At 26.8% G+C, this 19,253-nt stretch overlaps 5 protein-coding genes and 1 pseudogene across 8 annotated transcripts; 3 read left to right on the top strand and 3 right to left on the bottom strand.

The window, feature by feature from the left end:
• Window positions 1-578: 578 nt before the first annotated feature.
• Window positions 579-2,520, top strand: LOC149030706 (RNA-binding protein 28-like). Its single transcript, XM_089178444.1, has 4 exons — window positions 579-1,419; window positions 1,495-1,817; window positions 1,897-2,170; window positions 2,257-2,520. Exons 1-4 carry the CDS (start codon window positions 1,318-1,320, stop codon window positions 2,386-2,388), a joined length of 831 nt encoding a protein of 276 aa, XP_089034570.1. The 5' UTR covers window positions 579-1,317; the 3' UTR covers window positions 2,389-2,520.
• Window positions 2,421-5,915, bottom strand: LOC149030707 (uncharacterized; annotated as a pseudogene).
• Window positions 5,916-6,506: 591 nt separating this feature from the next.
• On the top strand, window positions 6,507-14,673 carry LOC149030708 (uncharacterized). The gene is made up of 8 exons (XM_089178274.1): window positions 6,507-7,347; window positions 7,423-7,745; window positions 7,825-8,098; window positions 8,185-8,312; window positions 11,994-12,042; window positions 13,351-13,673; window positions 13,753-14,026; window positions 14,113-14,673. The coding sequence occupies exons 1-8, from the start codon at window positions 7,246-7,248 to the stop codon at window positions 14,245-14,247; spliced, it is 1,608 nt and encodes a 535-aa protein (XP_089034400.1). The 5' UTR covers window positions 6,507-7,245; the 3' UTR covers window positions 14,248-14,673.
• On the bottom strand, window positions 9,993-12,826 carry LOC149030709 (uncharacterized). Of its 3 annotated transcripts, none has more exons than XM_089178437.1 (4): window positions 12,435-12,826; window positions 12,209-12,374; window positions 11,193-11,400; window positions 9,993-10,981 (listed from the first exon to the last, which is right to left on the bottom strand). In XM_089178437.1, the coding sequence occupies exon 4, from the start codon at window positions 10,926-10,928 to the stop codon at window positions 9,993-9,995; it is 936 nt and encodes a 311-aa protein (XP_089034563.1). In that variant the 5' UTR covers window positions 10,929-10,981; window positions 11,193-11,400; window positions 12,209-12,374; window positions 12,435-12,826. The 3 variants fall into 3 exon arrangements, with proteins under 3 accessions (XP_089034563.1, XP_089034561.1, XP_089034562.1); XM_089178435.1 differs by having other exon boundaries at window positions 9,993-11,105; window positions 12,435-12,825; XM_089178436.1 differs by lacking the exons at window positions 12,209-12,374; window positions 12,435-12,826 and having other exon boundaries at window positions 9,993-11,105; window positions 11,193-11,689.
• Window positions 14,674-14,821: 148 nt separating the features above from the next.
• On the bottom strand, window positions 14,822-16,675 carry LOC149030710 (uncharacterized). Of its 2 annotated transcripts, none has more exons than XM_089178448.1 (2): window positions 15,962-16,675; window positions 14,822-15,553 (listed from the first exon to the last, which is right to left on the bottom strand). In XM_089178448.1, the coding sequence occupies exons 1-2, from the start codon at window positions 16,057-16,059 to the stop codon at window positions 14,947-14,949; spliced, it is 705 nt and encodes a 234-aa protein (XP_089034574.1). In that variant the 5' UTR covers window positions 16,060-16,675; the 3' UTR covers window positions 14,822-14,946. The 2 variants fall into 2 exon arrangements, with proteins under 2 accessions (XP_089034574.1, XP_089034573.1); XM_089178447.1 differs by having other exon boundaries at window positions 14,822-15,637; window positions 15,962-16,655.
• A 195-nt stretch (window positions 16,676-16,870) lies between these two features.
• LOC107068884 (large ribosomal subunit protein uL18) lies at window positions 16,871-19,234 on the top strand. Its single transcript, XM_089178440.1, has 6 exons — window positions 16,871-17,025; window positions 17,442-17,627; window positions 17,709-17,843; window positions 18,048-18,250; window positions 18,511-18,688; window positions 18,929-19,234. The coding sequence occupies exons 1-6, from the start codon at window positions 17,023-17,025 to the stop codon at window positions 19,115-19,117; spliced, it is 894 nt and encodes a 297-aa protein (XP_089034566.1). The 5' UTR covers window positions 16,871-17,022; the 3' UTR covers window positions 19,118-19,234.
• The last annotated feature ends 19 nt before the right edge of the window (window positions 19,235-19,253 follow it).

The raw sequence follows: 19,253 nt of genomic DNA on the forward strand, positions 1-19,253 counted from the left end.
ATTTAATAGGTAATTATAGATAAGTATTCGATCATTGTAAGAACCATTCATTTGTCAAATCGATTAACTCTGAAAGAAAAAAAAAAACAGAATTCATATACGTTGATGTAATTTATGTTGTAATTTGTTATCGAACAGTTATCAAAATTGTTCTCATTTACAAGGGGAGAGCCAAGATAACAGGACAGTAATTTTTTTTCAAATTCATACATTGTGCAAGTAGTAAGACCTAATACTCATATTAGATGGACAAATCAATTGTTTAGTTTAATTTTATAATAATAATTTTAGTAAAATATTAAGACTAGAATTAATAGCTTCGACTTTTGAATGGTTCATAGTGTTAACAAACCTTTATCACGTATTCAGGCACATTATTAATCAAATCAAAAGCAACTTGAAAATCAATGCTATTTAAATCTGATGGAATATTTTTATCATAAGAAAATTTGTCAGGGAAAAGTTTACGTAATAATAAATATTCAATCCATTTATAATTATTTTCCTTTTTCATGTCACTAAAATAATAACGAAAATTAATTATTATATATGCATTCATTTTTTTCTTTGTTACTTACATATCAATTTTGATGACAGATTTAAAATCTGTATTCTGAATCATCTCTGTACTTTGTTCCGAACAAATGTTATGATAATTATATGTCCGAAATACTTCGTATGCTATATACCACAATTTCGATGAAATACATTTTTTCACTTCTAACACTTCCATTTCTTTTGACATTATATTGAAAATTAACTATTACACACTTAACTTTTTATAATTAATATTATATATTATACATTCAATAAATTTTTATAAATCATGAAATGTGTATCTTATTTTAACACTGTAAGGCGAACATAAACTGACCATCACTATAAATTACTCCTAATCTTAAAATATTAGATAATTTATTTACAAATTTAATCGTTTTCAATAGACGACACTACTTTTATCACTGTAGATAACATCGTTCCAATCTAGTGATGCAACGACGTGACGTGATTTTCTCCCACGTGAGAGCCTTGTGCGCGCGCATGAAAAAGTGCGCGCGCCTAGAAAACGTGCGCACGCATGAAAACAACATTTATAGAAGTATATGCACGTGTTTTTATTATAAATATTATATACAATTAAAAACATACAAAATATTATCTAATTTAATTATAAAAACTATATAAAAACGTTTAAAAACTCTGATATTTTTATATTTTTAACAAGTATATTATTTCAACTAAACAGAAAATCTATAACCTATTCATATAAGTGTACCTAACCTCAAATACTAGTTTTCTTAAGATACATTCTAAATTATGGAAAGAAAAAATATACATTCGTTAAAAAATAAACAAATTTATAAAGAAAATGTTCGTAAGAAGAGAGCAAGGATAATAATAAGAAATCTGCCATTTCAAGTAAGTGGTTTTATTGTATTATTAAACATATCAAATTTATTTTCTTAATTTTAAATATTTGTTGTTATTGTGTAGCTCACAGAGGATAATTTAAAAGAATATTTTAATGAGTATGGTAAACTTGAAGAAGTAAAGATATTAAAGAAAAATGGAAAATCTGTTGGTTGTGGTTTTGTACAATTTGATCATGTACAAAGTGCAGCGAAAGCAATACATCATGCAAACATGAAGATACTTCAAGGTAGATCCATCGTGGTTGATTGGGCGATACCAAAAAGTAAGTATAAAAAAGATAAAAATAACCCTGGAAATATAAAGGAAGATAATATTGATGCTGAAATAAAGATGGAATGCGAAGAACATCAAAATGATGATTCTAAAAACGATTATATAAGTTTGTAAGTAATGAAGAAATTAACTCTTACAAATATATTACTTAAAAAATATATATTATCAATTATCAATTGAAATTTATAGATCGACTGAAAAAAATCAAGAGGATATACAAGATTTATCAGAAGAAGAAGAAGAAGAGGACGACAAAGAATTAATTAGGAGACAAAATTTCAAACGTGAGTCTAATGATGTTGAAGATGGTAAAACCATATTTTTAAAAAACGTACCATTTTCGACAACAAATAATGAACTCAAAGAATGTATGGAAGAAAGGTTCGGTCCAGTTTACTATGCTCTAATATGCATAGACCGTATGACTGATTATTCCAGAGGTACAGCGTTTGTTAAATTTAAGGTAATAGATTTATATTTATTCTAATTAATGAATCATTAATTTAAAAAAAATATAATAAATAAAATGAGATTAACGTTTTTCTTCAGAATATAGAAGATGCTGAAAAATGTTTATCAGCTGGGACTGATAAACTACGTTTAAAACATGAAATTATGGAACCTTTTATAGCATTAAATAGAAAACGTATTAAAAAAAAAAAAAAAAAAAAAATCTTGTAAAAGAAGGATGTAAAAGAAGGTAATTAACATAATTATTATATTACTCTATAAATATATTTTATTATTTAAATGTATTTTCACACACATTCAATGAATAAATACCTTGTGTATGCTTTGTGATCAGAATGTAAATTCAGAATGGCTAAACATAGTGAAATACTAGGAGCATATTCGAATGAAAATTCTTCTCTAATAGTTTTGTTATGTGCCTCATCTCTTGTCAATCTCCAATAATCTAATATTTCACTATTTGGCGTAGATACTCCTCCTTGTGACATATTTATTTGTAAAGTGGTTTGATTTTTACAATCTTCACAAACACGTACAGATACAGAACTTGGATATCCAGGAACTTGCATACGACTTTGAGAACAAACTGCACAAACCACACGACCACATCTACGACAATGATGTCTTCTATTAAACATTGAGAATATCACTGTTTGACAACAGCTACATTCTCTGGCCTGCAATCATTTTTTAATAAATAACATTGATATTAAAAATAAATCATTTTCTATATTATGCTGTTTCAAAACAAAACAAAAAAATACCTTGTCATTAGGAATCCATTCTTCTTTTGTGGGTACTTTAGCAGGCATAATAAATTCATTAGTTTCATTATCCAAAATAGACTCCTGTATACTTCTTGATTTGTTATCGATAATGTCACGTTGTAAAAAAACTCTAAAGTCTAACGCTTTTTTACTGTAAAACCTTATAGTCTCATCAAATTCAGTTATTGATATACCTGTATCTTGCAAATTTACAGAGACTACGCTTAATATTTTTTGAAGAGTTTCAAATTTACAATTCATTAATAATTGTTCTAACATTAAAAGTGGATCCTTTATAAGATGAATGTACAATGATCTTTCTTTTTCTTACAATTCTTTTAAAATATCTATACTGATCAAAGTTCTTTTATATTTAATGATTTCAGTTTTCTTGCAATGTTGTAGGAAATAATTAACGAGGAAAGTTAGTGCACTGGTAGATTCAACCTTTTTAAGTACGGCTTTACATAATTTCATTGCAATTGCATAATTTATGTGGTAACGATTGAAGAAGCTGAAACAAAAATTGATCTTGTAAATAAGAACTTAATAATTCATATATATCGTAATTAATTTTGTTTACCTTTAAAGCTTGTTTAAAATCTTGTTTCTCATTTTTTAATAAACCAATGAAGAAATCTTGCGCAACAGAGGATTGTGCTTCTAATGTAAAAGATTGACACTCGAACCATTCTAAATATAATTCAAATTTGTCAGCACTGATCAACGATTGTATTATATCAAACGGATCAATTTTCTTGGTACAGTATGCCACATCGTACCACATATTATTATTTTCATTTCCACAATATGGTAACATTTTACGGAAAATAGTTATTCTGCGTAATATTTCATTTATTTGTAATTTACAATGTAAAGGTAATTTATTACTATCCGAATGATTAAGTGTATGAATTAAAATACATTCGCATACAGAGGCCTGCCATTTACTAATATTATTTAATATTATTTGGGCTAATGTATGTATGTCATTAATTTGATATAAATATTCTAATGTTTTTAATGGATTCATCATATTTTCTTGTTCAGATGTTAAACATAATAATATCTGCTTCGGAGCTGCTATCCGTTTTTATTTTGTTATCTTCTGAATCGCTGCTATGATTGATTTTGATAAAAAACAACATCGTTGAATCTCTCTTGTGGATACGTTATATTTTCCTTTAATAAGGTATTAGGATTCATTTCACAGGTGTAGCTTTCAGGTAAGCCTACGTTTTTAATAAAATAAGAATTCGTATGAAGATTCAATCTCCATTTTGCATCAGCCAACAATTTGACTAAATTAGATATTCTTTGAGTTAATTCTTTTATTTCTTCCATATACGTTGGATCATTTCTGACTTTCCTTATTTCGATCTCCATATGCGTAATACTATTTTTCAAGTAATATAATAAATCTCTAACAGCGTATTTATTAGAAATAAAATGATTATTATTATTGTGTTTGTTTGATCTGTGAGTAAACGTTGGCTTTTCGTTTGGCACAGCATTCAAATCTTGCAATTTATTTTCATTATTACAAAAATCGCCGTAACTTAAGAAAAGGAAAGAAAATATATTTTCCATTGTCTCCAATCTTAATGTAAATGGATATAAGGTGTTTAAATATGATTCCATGTCGAAGAAACATTTGGTAATATTTGAATACTTCTCATTGTAATTTTTACAAAGTAAAATTCCTTTTAATGCATTTACCATACTGCAATAAGCTTGATAAATATTGTCAGGTTCTCCAGTACGTTGTAATAGTTCTTTGATTTGATTATGATCTATTTCATGAATATTTGTAGCTTCTTTTAATAAATAAAGTACTGTACAATTTTCCAAAAGATACAATAGACGTTTTAATGGTATTGCATGTACAATACTTCTTAATTCTATACCATGTTGCATTTCTTCTTTAACTTCTGAACTTTTTAAATTCAAAATCCATTGAATAATTTCAATATGTATCTTTAACGTGGTATTTAATTTATGAAAAGTATGATCGTTAAAAATACTCAGATTACAATTCTTTAATACAAATTCCATTACTTCAAATACAATTGCATTGTCTGTCCAGTTTTGTAAGTCTTCGTTATCACCTTTCGAACAATGATTTAAAAATTTGAATAACAAAACAATTCAAAAGTTTTTTAATGAAGTACATGACAATATCATTGAGACTTCATTAAAATTACCGGTTGTTAAGAAAATGTAACATATATTCTAAGAAGAAAAATAGAAAGAACAAAATTATTACAACGACTGGGAACAAATATAATTAATTAATAAAATAAAACTATTAATACTTACTAGGATATCTGTTAACCAATGTGATTTTTGTGTCATTATTCTCCTAAGTATTTCCATTTCATTTAAAATCATAACATTATCATCATTTTTATATTTAAATATGTCATTGCATATTCTAATGACATCTTCTACAGTAGTAGCAGACTTCGAATGTCCATTTAATTCATTCATACATAAATTCCATTCATTGATAAAGGCCATATCTTTTCTAGAATATAACGCCAATTCTATATCCCTAATATTATCAGTTATCGATGCAATAGGACATAGCCATTTAAAAAATTTAGTCTTTTTAGATTCAGTCAAGATCATTTTTGATAAGATACATACAAATCTTCCCAAATATTCATTACTAATCGTTATCTTATCACGAATTAAAGACGACGATTCATCATTGTTTTTATTTACAAGAGAGCTTTCATTAGGTATCATTAATTCCATTATTTCTTTTAATGTAATCAAATAAAAATCTAATAATCCGTTAGGAAAAATAGAAATACTGAATGAATATAAACAACACATATTTATAATATTGCAAGCAATTATAGGATTATTTAATAAATATCTTTTTAAATACGATAAAGTTAATTGGAAAAAGTCATTAAATATATCGTTAGAAGAATCTTTTGCATTTACATTGGAACAATATAATAATTAGTAAATATTTAATAGGTAATTATAGATAAGTATTCGATCATTGTAAGAACCATTCATTTGTCAAATCGATTAACTCTGAAAGAAAAAAAAAAACAGAATTCATATACGTTGATGTAATTTATGTTGTAATTTGTTATCGAACAGTTATCAAAATTGTTCTCATTTACAAGGGGAGAGCCAAGATAACAGGACAGTAATTTTTTTTTCAAATTCATACATTGTGCAAGTAGTAAGACCTAATACTCATATTAGATGGACAAATCAATTGTTTAGTTTAATTTTATAATAATAATTTTAGTAAAATATTAAGACTAGAATTAATAGCTTCGACTTTTGAATGGTTCATAGTGTTAACAAACCTTTATCACGTATTCAGGCACATTATTAATCAAATCAAAAGCAACTTGAAAATCAATGCTATTTAAATCTGATGGAATATTTTTATCATAAGAAAATTTGTCAGGGAAAAGTTTACGTAATAATAAATATTCAATCCATTTATAATTATTTTCCTTTTTCATGTCACTAAAATAATAACGAAAATTAATTATTATATATGCATTCATTTTTTTCTTTGTTACTTACATATCAATTTTGATGACAGATTTAAAATCTGTATTCTGAATCATCTCTGTACTTTGTTCCGAACAAATGTTATGATAATTATATGTCCGAAATACTTCGTATGCTATATACCACAATTTCGATGAAATACATTTTTTCACTTCTAACACTTCCATTTCTTTTGACATTATATTGAAAATTAACTATTACACACTTAACTTTTTATAATTAATATTATATATTATACATTCAATAAATTTTTATAAATCATGAAATGTGTATCTTATTTTAACACTGTAAGGCGAACATAAACTGACCATCACTATAAATTACTCCTAATCTTAAAATATTAGATAATTTATTTACAAATTTAATCGTTTTCAATAGACGACACTACTTTTATCACTGTAGATAACATCGTTCCAATCTAGTGATGCAACGACGTGACGTGATTTTCTCCCACGTGAGAGCCTTGTGCGCGCGCATGAAAAAGTGCGCGCGCCTAGAAAACGTGCGCACGCATGAAAACAACATTTATAGAAGTATATGCACGTGTTTTTATTATAAATATTATATACAATTAAAAACATACAAAATATTATCTAATTTAATTATAAAAACTATATAAAAACGTTTAAAAACTCTGATATTTTTATATTTTTAACAAGTATATTATTTCAACTAAACAGAAAATCTATAACCTATTCATATAAGTGTACCTAACCTCAAATACTAGTTTTCTTAAGATACATTCTAAATTATGGAAAGAAAAAATATACATTCGTTAAAAAATAAACAAATTTATAAAGAAAATGTTCGTAAGAAGAGAGCAAGGATAATAATAAGAAATCTGCCATTTCAAGTAAGTGGTTTTATTGTATTATTAAACATATCAAATTTATTTTCTTAATTTTAAATATTTGTTGTTATTGTGTAGCTCACAGAGGATAATTTAAAAGAATATTTTAATGAGTATGGTAAACTTGAAGAAGTAAAGATATTAAAGAAAAATGGAAAATCTGTTGGTTGTGGTTTTGTACAATTTGATCATGTACAAAGTGCAGCGAAAGCAATACATCATGCAAACATGAAGATACTTCAAGGTAGATCCATCGTGGTTGATTGGGCGATACCAAAAAGTAAGTATAAAAAAGATAAAAATAACCCTGGAAATATAAAGGAAGATAATATTGATGCTGAAATAAAGATGGAATGCGAAGAACATCAAAATGATGATTCTAAAAACGATTATATAAGTTTGTAAGTAATGAAGAAATTAACTCTTACAAATATATTACTTAAAAAATATATATTATCAATTATCAATTGAAATTTATAGATCGACTGAAAAAAATCAAGAGGATATACAAGATTTATCAGAAGAAGAAGAAGAAGAGGACGACAAAGAATTAATTAGGAGACAAAATTTCAAACGTGAGTCTAATGATGTTGAAGATGGTAAAACCATATTTTTAAAAAACGTACCATTTTCGACAACAAATAATGAACTCAAAGAATGTATGGAAGAAAGGTTCGGTCCAGTTTACTATGCTCTAATATGCATAGACCGTATGACTGATTATTCCAGAGGTACAGCGTTTGTTAAATTTAAGGTAATAGATTTATATTTATTCTAATTAATGAATCATTAATTTAAAAAAAATATAATAAATAAAATGAGATTAACGTTTTTCTTCAGAATATAGAAGATGCTGAAAAATGTTTATCAGCTGGGACTGATAAACTACGTTTAAAACATGAAATTATGGAACCTTTTATAGCATTAAATAGAAAACGTATTAAAAAAAAAAAAAAAAAAAAAATCTTGTAAAAGAAGGATGTAAAAGAAGGTAATTAACATAATTATTATATTACTCTATAAATATATTTTATTATTTAAATGTATTTTCACACACATTCAATGAATAAATACCTTGTGTATGCTTTGTGATCAGAATGTAAATTCAGAATGGCTAAACATAGTGAAATACTAGGAGCATATTCGAATGAAAATTCTTCTCTAATAGTTTTGTTATGTGCCTCATCTCTTGTCAATCTCCAATAATCTAATATTTCACTATTTGGCGTAGATACTCCTCCTTGTGACATATTTATTTGTAAAGTGGTTTGATTTTTACAATCTTCACAAACACGTACAGATACAGAACTTGGATATCCAGGAACTTGCATACGACTTTGAGAACAAACTGCACAAACCACACGACCACATCTACGACAATGATGTCTTCTATTAAACATTGAGAATATCACTGTTTGACAACAGCTACATTCTCTGGCCTGCAATCATTTTTTAATAAATAACATTGATATTAAAAATAAATCATTTTCTATATTATGCTGTTTCAAAACAAAACAAAAAAATACCTTGTCATTAGGAATCCATTCTTCTTTTGTGGGTACTTTAGCAGGCATAATAAATTCATTAGTTTCATTATCCAAAATAGACTCCTGTATACTTCTTGATTTGTTATCGATAATGTCACGTTGTAAAAAAACTCTAAAGTCTAACGCTTTTTTACTGTAAAACCTTATAGTCTCATCAAATTCAGTTATTGATATACCTGTATCTTGCAAATTTACAGAGACTACGCTTAATATTTTTTGAAGAGTTTCAAATTTACAATTCATTAATAATTGTTCTAACATTAAAAGTGGATCCTTTATAAGATGAATGTACAATGATCTTTCTTTTTCTTACAATTCTTTTAAAATATCTATACTGATCAAAGTTCTTTTATATTTAATGATTTCAGTTTTCTTGCAATGTTGTAGGAAATAATTAACGAGGAAAGTTAGTGCACTGGTAGATTCAACCTTTTTAAGTACGGCTTTACATAATTTCATTGCAATTGCATAATTTATGTGGTAACGATTGAAGAAGCTGAAACAAAAATTGATCTTGTAAATAAGAACTTAATAATTCATATATATCGTAATTAATTTTGTTTACCTTTAAAGCTTGTTTAAAATCTTGTTTCTCATTTTTTAATAAACCAATGAAGAAATCTTGCGCAACAGAGGATTGTGCTTCTAATGTAAAAGATTGACACTCGAACCATTCTAAATATAATTCAAATTTGTCAGCACTGATCAACGATTGTATTATATCAAACGGATCAATTTTCTTGGTACAGTATGCCACATCGTACCACATATTATTATTTTCATTTCCACAATATGGTAACATTTTACGGAAAATAGTTATTCTGCGTAATATTTCATTTATTTGTAATTTACAATGTAAAGGTAATTTATTACTATCCGAATGATTAAGTGTATGAATTAAAATACATTCGCATACAGAGGCCTGCCATTTACTAATATTATTTAATATTATTTGGGCTAATGTATGTATGTCATTAATTTGATATAAATATTCTAATGTTTTTAATGGATTCATCATATTTTCTTGTTCAGATGTTAAACATAATAATATCTGCTTCGGAGCTGCTATCCGTTTTTATTTTGTTATCTTCTGAATCGCTGCTATGATTGATTTTGATAAAAAACAACATCGTTGAATCTCTCTTGTGGATACGTTATATTTTCCTTTAATAAGGTATTAGGATTCATTTCACAGGTGTAGCTTTCAGGTAAGCCTACGTTTTTAATAAAATAAGAATTCGTATGAAGATTCAATCTCCATTTTGCATCAGCCAACAATTTGACTAAATTAGATATTCTTTGAGTTAATTCTTTTATTTCTTCCATATACGTTGGATCATTTCTGACTTTCCTTATTTCGATCTCCATATGCGTAATACTATTTTTCAAGTAATATAATAAATCTCTAACAGCGTATTTATTAGAAATAAAATGATTATTATTATTGTGTTTGTTTGATCTGTGAGTAAACGTTGGCTTTTCGTTTGGCACAGCATTCAAATCTTGCAATTTATTTTCATTATTACAAAAATCGCCGTAACTTAAGAAAAGGAAAGAAAATATATTTTCCATTGTCTCCAATCTTAATGTAAATGGATATAAGGTGTTTAAATATGATTCCATGTCGAAGAAACATTTGGTAATATTTGAATACTTCTCATTGTAATTTTTACAAAGTAAAATTCCTTTTAATGCATTTACCATACTGCAATAAGCTTGATAAATATTGTCAGGTTCTCCAGTACGTTGTAATAGTTCTTTGATTTGATTATGATCTATTTCATGAATATTTGTAGCTTCTTTTAATAAATAAAGTACTGTACAATTTTCCAAAAGATACAATAGACGTTTTAATGGTATTGCATGTACAATACTTCTTAATTCTATACCATGTTGCATTTCTTCTTTAACTTCTGAACTTTTTAAATTCAAAATCCATTGAATAATTTCAATATGTATCTTTAACGTGGTATTTAATTTATGAAAAGTATGATCGTTAAAAATACTCAGATTACAATTCTTTAATACAAATTCCATTACTTCAAATACAATTGCATTGTCTGTCCAGTTTTGTAAGTCTTCGTTATCACCTTTCGAACAATGATTTAAAAATTTGAATAACAAAACAATTCAAAAGTTTTTTAATGAAGTACATGACAATATCATTGAGACTTCATTAAAATTACCGGTTGTTAAGAAAATGTAACATATATTCTAAGAAGAAAAATAGAAAGAACAAAATTATTACAACGACTGGGAACAAATATAATTAATTAATAAAATAAAACTATTAATACTTACTAGGATATCTGTTAACCAATGTGATTTTTGTGTCATTATTCTCCTAAGTATTTCCATTTCATTTAAAATCATAACATTATCATCATTTTTATATTTAAATATGTCATTGCATATTCTAATGACATCTTCTACAGTAGTAGCAGACTTCGAATGTCCATTTAATTCATTCATACATAAATTCCATTCATTGATAAAGGCCATATCTTTTCTAGAATATAACGCCAATTCTATATCCCTAATATTATCAGTTATCGATGCAATAGGACATAGCCATTTAAAAAATTTAGTCTTTTTAGATTCAGTCAAGATCATTTTTGATAAGATACATACAAATCTTCCCAAATATTCATTACTAATCGTTATCTTATCACGAATTAAAGACGACGATTCATCATTGTTTTTATTTACAAGAGAGCTTTCATTAGGTATCATTAATTCCATTATTTCTTTTAATGTAATCAAATAAAAATCTAATAATCCGTTAGGAAAAATAGAAATACTGAATGAATATAAACAACACATATTTATAATATTGCAAGCAATTATAGGATTATTTAATAAATATCTTTTTAAATACGATAAAGTTAATTGGAAAAAGTCATTAAATATATCGTTAGAAGAATCTTTTGCATTTACATTGGAACAATATAATAATTAGTAAATATTTAATAGGTAATTATAGATAAGTATTCGATCATTGTAAGAACCATTCATTTGTCAAATCGATTAACTCTGAAAGAAAAAAAAAAACAGAATTCATATACGTTGATGTAATTTATGTTGTAATTTGTTATCGAACAGTTATCAAAATTGTTCTCATTTACAAGGGGAGAGCCAAGATAACAGGACAGTAATTTTTTTTTCAAATTCATACATTGTGCAAGTAGTAAGACCTAATACTCATATTAGATGGACAAATCAATTGTTTAGTTTAATTTTATAATAATAATTTTAGTAAAATATTAAGACTAGAATTAATAGCTTCGACTTTTGAATGGTTCATAGTGTTAACAAACCTTTATCACGTATTCAGGCACATTATTAATCAAATCAAAAGCAACTTGAAAATCAATGCTATTTAAATCTGATGGAATATTTTTATCATAAGAAAATTTGTCAGGGAAAAGTTTACGTAATAATAAATATTCAATCCATTTATAATTATTTTCCTTTTTCATGTCACTAAAATAATAACGAAAATTAATTATTATATATGCATTCATTTTTTTCTTTGTTACTTACATATCAATTTTGATGACAGATTTAAAATCTGTATTCTGAATCATCTCTGTACTTTGTTCCGAACAAATGTTATGATAATTATATGTCCGAAATACTTCGTATGCTATATACCACAATTTCGATGAAATACATTTTTTCACTTCTAACACTTCCATTTCTTTTGACATTATATTGAAAATTAACTATTACACACTTAACTTTTTATAATTAATATTATATATTATACATTCAATAAATTTTTATAAATCATGAAATGTGTATCTTATTTTAACACTGTAAGGCGAACATAAACTGACCATCACTATAAATTACTCCTAATCTTAAAATATTAGATAATTTATTTACAAATTTAATCGTTTTCAATAGACGACACTACTTTTATCACTGTAGATAACATCGTTCCAATCTAGTGATGCAACGACGTGACGTGATTTTCTCCCACGTGAGAGCCTTGTGCGCGCGCATGAAAAAGTGCGCGCGCCTAGAAAACGTGCGCACGCATGAAAACAACATTTATAGAAGTATATGCACGTGTTTTTATTATAAATATTATATACAATTAAAAACATACAAAATATTATCTAATTTAATTATAAAAACTATATAAAAACGTTTAAAAACTCTGATATTTTTATATTTTTAACAAGTATATTATTTCAACTAAACAGAAAATCTATAACCTATTCATATAAGTGTACCTAACCTCAAATACTAGTTTTCTTAAGATACATTCTAAATTATGGAAAGAAAAAATATACATTCGTTAAAAAATAAACAAATTTATAAAGAAAATGTTCGTAAGAAGAGAGCAAGGATAATAATAAGAAATCTGCCATTTCAAGTAAGTGGTTTTATTGTATTATTAAACATATCAAATTTATTTTCTTAATTTTAAATATTTGTTGTTATTGTGTAGCTCACAGAGGATAATTTAAAAGAATATTTTAATGAGTATGGTAAACTTGAAGAAGTAAAGATATTAAAGAAAAATGGAAAATCTGTTGGTTGTGGTTTTGTACAATTTGATCATGTACAAAGTGCAGCGAAAGCAATACATCATGCAAACATGAAGATACTTCAAGGTAGATCCATCGTGGTTGATTGGGCGATACCAAAAAGTAAGTATAAAAAAGATAAAAATAACCCTGGAAATATAAAGGAAGATAATATTGATGCTGAAATAAAGATGGAATGCGAAGAACATCAAAATGATGATTCTAAAAACGATTATATAAGTTTGTAAGTAATGAAGAAATTAACTCTTACAAATATATTACTTAAAAAATATATATTATCAATTATCAATTGAAATTTATAGATCGACTGAAAAAAATCAAGAGGATATACAAGATTTATCAGAAGAAGAAGAAGAAGAGGACGACAAAGAATTAATTAGGAGACAAAATTTCAAACGTGAGTCTAATGATGTTGAAGATGGTAAAACCATATTTTTAAAAAACGTACCATTTTCGACAACAAATAATGAACTCAAAGAATGTATGGAAGAAAGGTTCGGTCCAGTTTACTATGCTCTAATATGCATAGACCGTATGACTGATTATTCCAGAGGTACAGCGTTTGTTAAATTTAAGGTAATAGATTTATATTTATTCTAATTAATGAATCATTAATTTAAAAAAAATATAATAAATAAAATGAGATTAACGTTTTTCTTCAGAATATAGAAGATGCTGAAAAATGTTTATCAGCTGGGACTGATAAACTACGTTTAAAACATGAAATTATTGAAACCCACAAAGCATTAAGCAGAAAAAATATAACAATGTTCGGACGACACGAGTCGCTTTCATAGTGTGCCACTTCGTGGCTAACCGCCAACTTCGGTTACACTCGACTTCTTTCGACATCCCAAACACACGGACATGGAAAACTTTCATTGTGTGCAATCCCAGTGGCACAGGGAGAGGGTAAGATTTACCCACGATCTGACAGCACTGGGTGCCACCTTCGTATTCACACCGTGACGCTATCGGCACCTCGATGAACTGGTCACGAACCCACCCGAAGAAACGCTTCTGTTGTGATGTCCGATTCTCGTCGCGACTCAATAGAGTAGAATACATTTGTACAAAGTTTTAAACTTACTTGTAGTATTATTTTTAAAATTATATTTTTTTATAGACTAACGTATTCAAGAATTAAAGAAAATAAAATTGAATATGTTGCATATGGTCATGAACTCGGATTTTTTCCTTCTGGCCCTGCGTGGAAATTTTCACTTTTTTTCCTATACGGAAACACGTAAAATGGCAAATTTAAATAATCCTATTACTTTCTCCTTGAAAACCACAGTTTCGATACAACATTTCCACCTTTTTCTTAAATAAGAGGGTCATATTAAAGATTTTTTATATTAAATAATACTATTTTTTATTTATTTTACAACTTGATCATTTATTTTAAGTTTCTGTACATACAATATTAGCTTATATATTACATTTTAACAAAAGAGTACAAACGTTTTAATAAACCATACATACTTATTTTAACGCTAGGATTTTTTCTGTTCGTTTAACCATTTGTGAATTAGAGTAATACTCGGCAAAGTCATGTTATATTCATCTCGTAAAAATTTATAACATTTTGAACTACGTAGGTAGATGGAAAGTGCAAAATTTTTCTCGTCGTTAGACCAACTTTTTGTTTTCAAATGACTAATTTGCATTTCTATTATAAATAATGATTTTTCATTTTTAATGACGGTATTTGCTAGTGAAATTAGACGTAAATAATTCCATTTTTGTGAGGATTTACGCCAATAAGTGATTTTCTGTCGCAAAGCAATATTTCTTTTTCGGAGTCTTTTAATAACTAAACGTGATCTATTAAGAGCTTTCATTATAACTGTTTCTCTAATAATGTCAATGTTACTTTTTTTATATCCGTCCGATGAATTTTGACATTCATTATTATCACAATGAATATCAACATTCAATCGCGAACTAATAGTATTATTTACATTATTAGTGTTATTATTATGACTATTAGTATTGTTATTTGGCTGACTGTTAATTACTGACGTATTGAAATCCTTGGGTACAGCATTTTTACTTAAAATTGGTCTACATCCTGGCATGTAATCTTGTGGATTGAAGTGGCTAGAACAGATCAAACGATGATTCCACTGTACGTCATCTTCATCAGCAATTTGATGACCGGAACATTGAATCCACATTAACAATCTAATATTAAAATAAAATAATATTTATTCTTAGTAAAAGTTAGATGTTAACTTATTGTAATTTTGTTAAATCTTTACTTATGATTAAAATTCATTTGTTTTTGTATCAGAATATAGGAAAGGTGAGGCATGATTGAGCTTTTTCGAGAATAATTGAATTGATCAAAACATATTTTTGTAGGAAATTGAATTCTCTATAAAATAGGTTTTTTATTTATATATGTATATGTATAAAATATATATGTATCAAAATTACAAATTAATAAATATCTAAAATATATAATATTGTATGCAATTAAAAATTTGTTGAAAAATGAATACTTACTTTTCTTTATCTGAGGGAAACCTGTGAAACACCAAGTCAGGTCGTGATTTTTTCGTATTATTACATCCAGAATAATAACACTTATTATATGACGGCATGTTACTTAATAAAAAATTTTTATCAAAAACGAAAAACAAATGATTTTGATGTTACTTTTTTACAAATTATTAAATAATCGGATTTTACTTTAAAATGATATTTCTGTGACAAATGATTGAGAACAAATAAACTATTGATATCATATAAGAACATAATTACAAGAGCACAGAAAAACAGAACAACGATGATTGTTTTGAAAACCAATGAGAGAGACCTAACATAAAATTACATTTGGACAACCCAGTTAATGTCAAGTTCAAAAACTAAAGTCATGCTTCTAAGAAGAATTACACCTGTATGCATTTTGTTGTTTTATAACCTTTACTTGGGTCAATGAAAGTACTCTTTCCTATATTGATGACACATCAAAGTGCAGGTATCAGTTCAAGTAAATAAATACATTTCCTCTAGAATATAAAACAATTTTATAACTAAAATATCTGGATTATTTTATAAGTAAAATAAAAAAAAGTTTTTAAGCACGGAGGATAAAAAAACTTCTAAACTTCACTGTAAAATAAAGTTCTTAAAGAACAGCAACTACATGGTATTTAAACGTTATCGCGTTAAGTTCCTACTCTCGCCCACTGGTGGCCAGAGTACTAACTAAGATAATTGTGCGCTCCCGAAAAGTGAACTTGTGAGTTTCTATGTATTTCTGTATTATTTGATCATACATTTAAACTAGATTCTATTTATTTTTTTGTATTGTCAAAAATTTAATTTTTATTTCTATATTCTATATATATATATAATATAAATTATTTATATTTTGTAAACTATAAAAAAATTCATCATAGCAGTTATATTCGCTATAAAGAGTTTAGTTAGTGTGGTAACACTGTTATACATTTCTTTTCATTTCTCCACGGAGCTAGTGTTTCTTTTCTCTTTCATTTCTACGAAGACTTCTCGAACGTGGTCTCTTCGGGACGGCTATTTATTTGTAAAAGTAATAAAAAATGGTAAGTGGAAATAATCATTAATATTAGTAAAATCAAAAATTACAGTTTCTTAGTTTGTAAATAAATTATTTTTGAAATAAAAACTCAAAGGATGCTTTTTATAATGATTGATTATATGATTATCGAATAGGGTTAGTTTTACTGGCCATAAGAAACGTGTTAGATTTATATTCATATTGTTTTAAACATATGGAAATATTTTACTTATAATTGTTAAACAAAATATTATTTGAAAATATCAATCTCTATATGCAACATTTTATTTTGTGGATTAAAATTTTTAAATTTTAAATTGTATTTAATAAAACTTTATTGGGGTTATTAATTTACCTTACATAAACTTAACCATACTTGTTTATCGTTTAACACATGTGTGTTTCTGAAAAATTAATTTAATAATTACAATTTTTTTATAGGGTTTTGTAAAAATAGTCAAAAACAAACAATACTTTAAGCGTTATCAAGTAAAATTCAAGAGGCGTCGTGAAGGCAAAACAGATTATTATGCGCGTAAGCGATTGACAATTCAAGATAAAAATAAATACAATACTCCAAAATACAGATTAATTGTTCGTTTATCGAATAAGGATATCACATGCCAAGTAAGCTTAATAAAATATAGTATATTTGGACAATGTTTAAAATTTACATGTAGTATTAACATAAAACTGCATCTCTTATAGATTGCATATTCAAGAATTGAAGGAGATAAGATTGTATGTGCTGCATACAGTCATGAACTTCCAAGATATGGAATTAAAGTTGGACTCACCAACTACGCATCAGCCTACTGCACAGGGCTATTAGTAGCAAGAAGGGTAAATAAATATTATTACTCAAATTCTTTTTTGTATATATTATACAAATTCATATGATGAACCACTCAGCTCGCTTTGATATAAAAATGAAGAAACATTTTGTTCCCTATTTATATTCTGATACATAAATTGATTATTTTATTATGTAATACAATTCAATATGTTGTCTTGTTGATTAAATATATTTATTTTCTTTATATACAGCTCCTTAAAAAGTTAGGCCTGGATGAATTATATACAGGCACTACAGAGGTAACAGGAGATGAATACAATGTCGAAGAATTAGATAAGGGACCTGGGGCATTTAGATGTTACCTAGATACAGGTTTGATGCGTACCACTACTGGTGCAAGAGTATTTGGAGCAATGAAGGGTGCCGTAGATGGAGGTCTTAATATTCCTCATAGGTAAATGATAGTAAATTAATTAAAATTTACATTAGTTAACCGTTATACATATAATTATATGTTTGTGATGATTTTTTGACACATGCGCGTCATCTGAGTCAAAGTAAAGCTTATTTTTGATATTGTGTTTTACAATGGCAATTTATAAGTTTTACAACGGCATAAAAGATTATAAAGTGTCTCTGACTATTTTCAATTATATCTTAGCTTTTTATGCATTAAAACTTATTGTTAATCGTTATTTTATTTTTATTGTACAGTACGAAAAGATTCCCCGGTTACGATAGTGAATCAAAAACTTTCAAAGCCGATGTACATAGAAGACATATTTTTGGTCAACATGTTGCCAATTATATGAAAATTTTGGAAGAACAAGATGATGAAACTTATAAAAAACAGTTTTCTCAATATATTAAAAATGGAATTAGTGCTGATGGTGTAAGTAAATAAAAATTATTATTACTTTTTAGATACTTTTTCGTCCAACTAAAATTACTACTAGATATTTTAAGTTATGTAGTGTCGCCGTTGGACAATAGAAAAAAAACATTGGTTAAAAATGTTTGAATGTATTTTTAAAAGCATTTAGAAACATAATCTATGTTAACAATTTTTTTCTGTTACAAATTTAATAATGCATCTTATTTTTGCACTAATAAACAATAATTTCTTAAACAGATTGAGGATATGTATAAGAAAGCACACGAAGCTATAAGAGCCAATCCGGAACACGTTCCAGTATTAAGGAAGAAAGAACCTGTAAAGCGGAGGTGGAACCGTGCAAAATTATCGCTATCCGAACGCAAGAATCGTGTTGCACAGAAAAAAGCATCTTTCCTCAAAACTCTGGAAGAAATGGAAGCCTAAAAGGCTTATTATTTTGTGTTATACCATCCTTATATCAAACAATATATTCGATTAACAGTACAATTGTGTATTTGATTGAATTTTGCAGTAGAATATAAAAAGATGATGAAAATATTATTTATCTTGTACAAATATT

Source organism: Polistes dominula, unplaced genomic scaffold (genome assembly GCF_049000335.1).
Source record: "Polistes dominula isolate Pdom_NZ unplaced genomic scaffold, Pdom_raw_medaka contig_77, whole genome shotgun sequence".
Taxonomy (NCBI): Eukaryota; Metazoa; Arthropoda; class Insecta; order Hymenoptera; family Vespidae; genus Polistes; species Polistes dominula.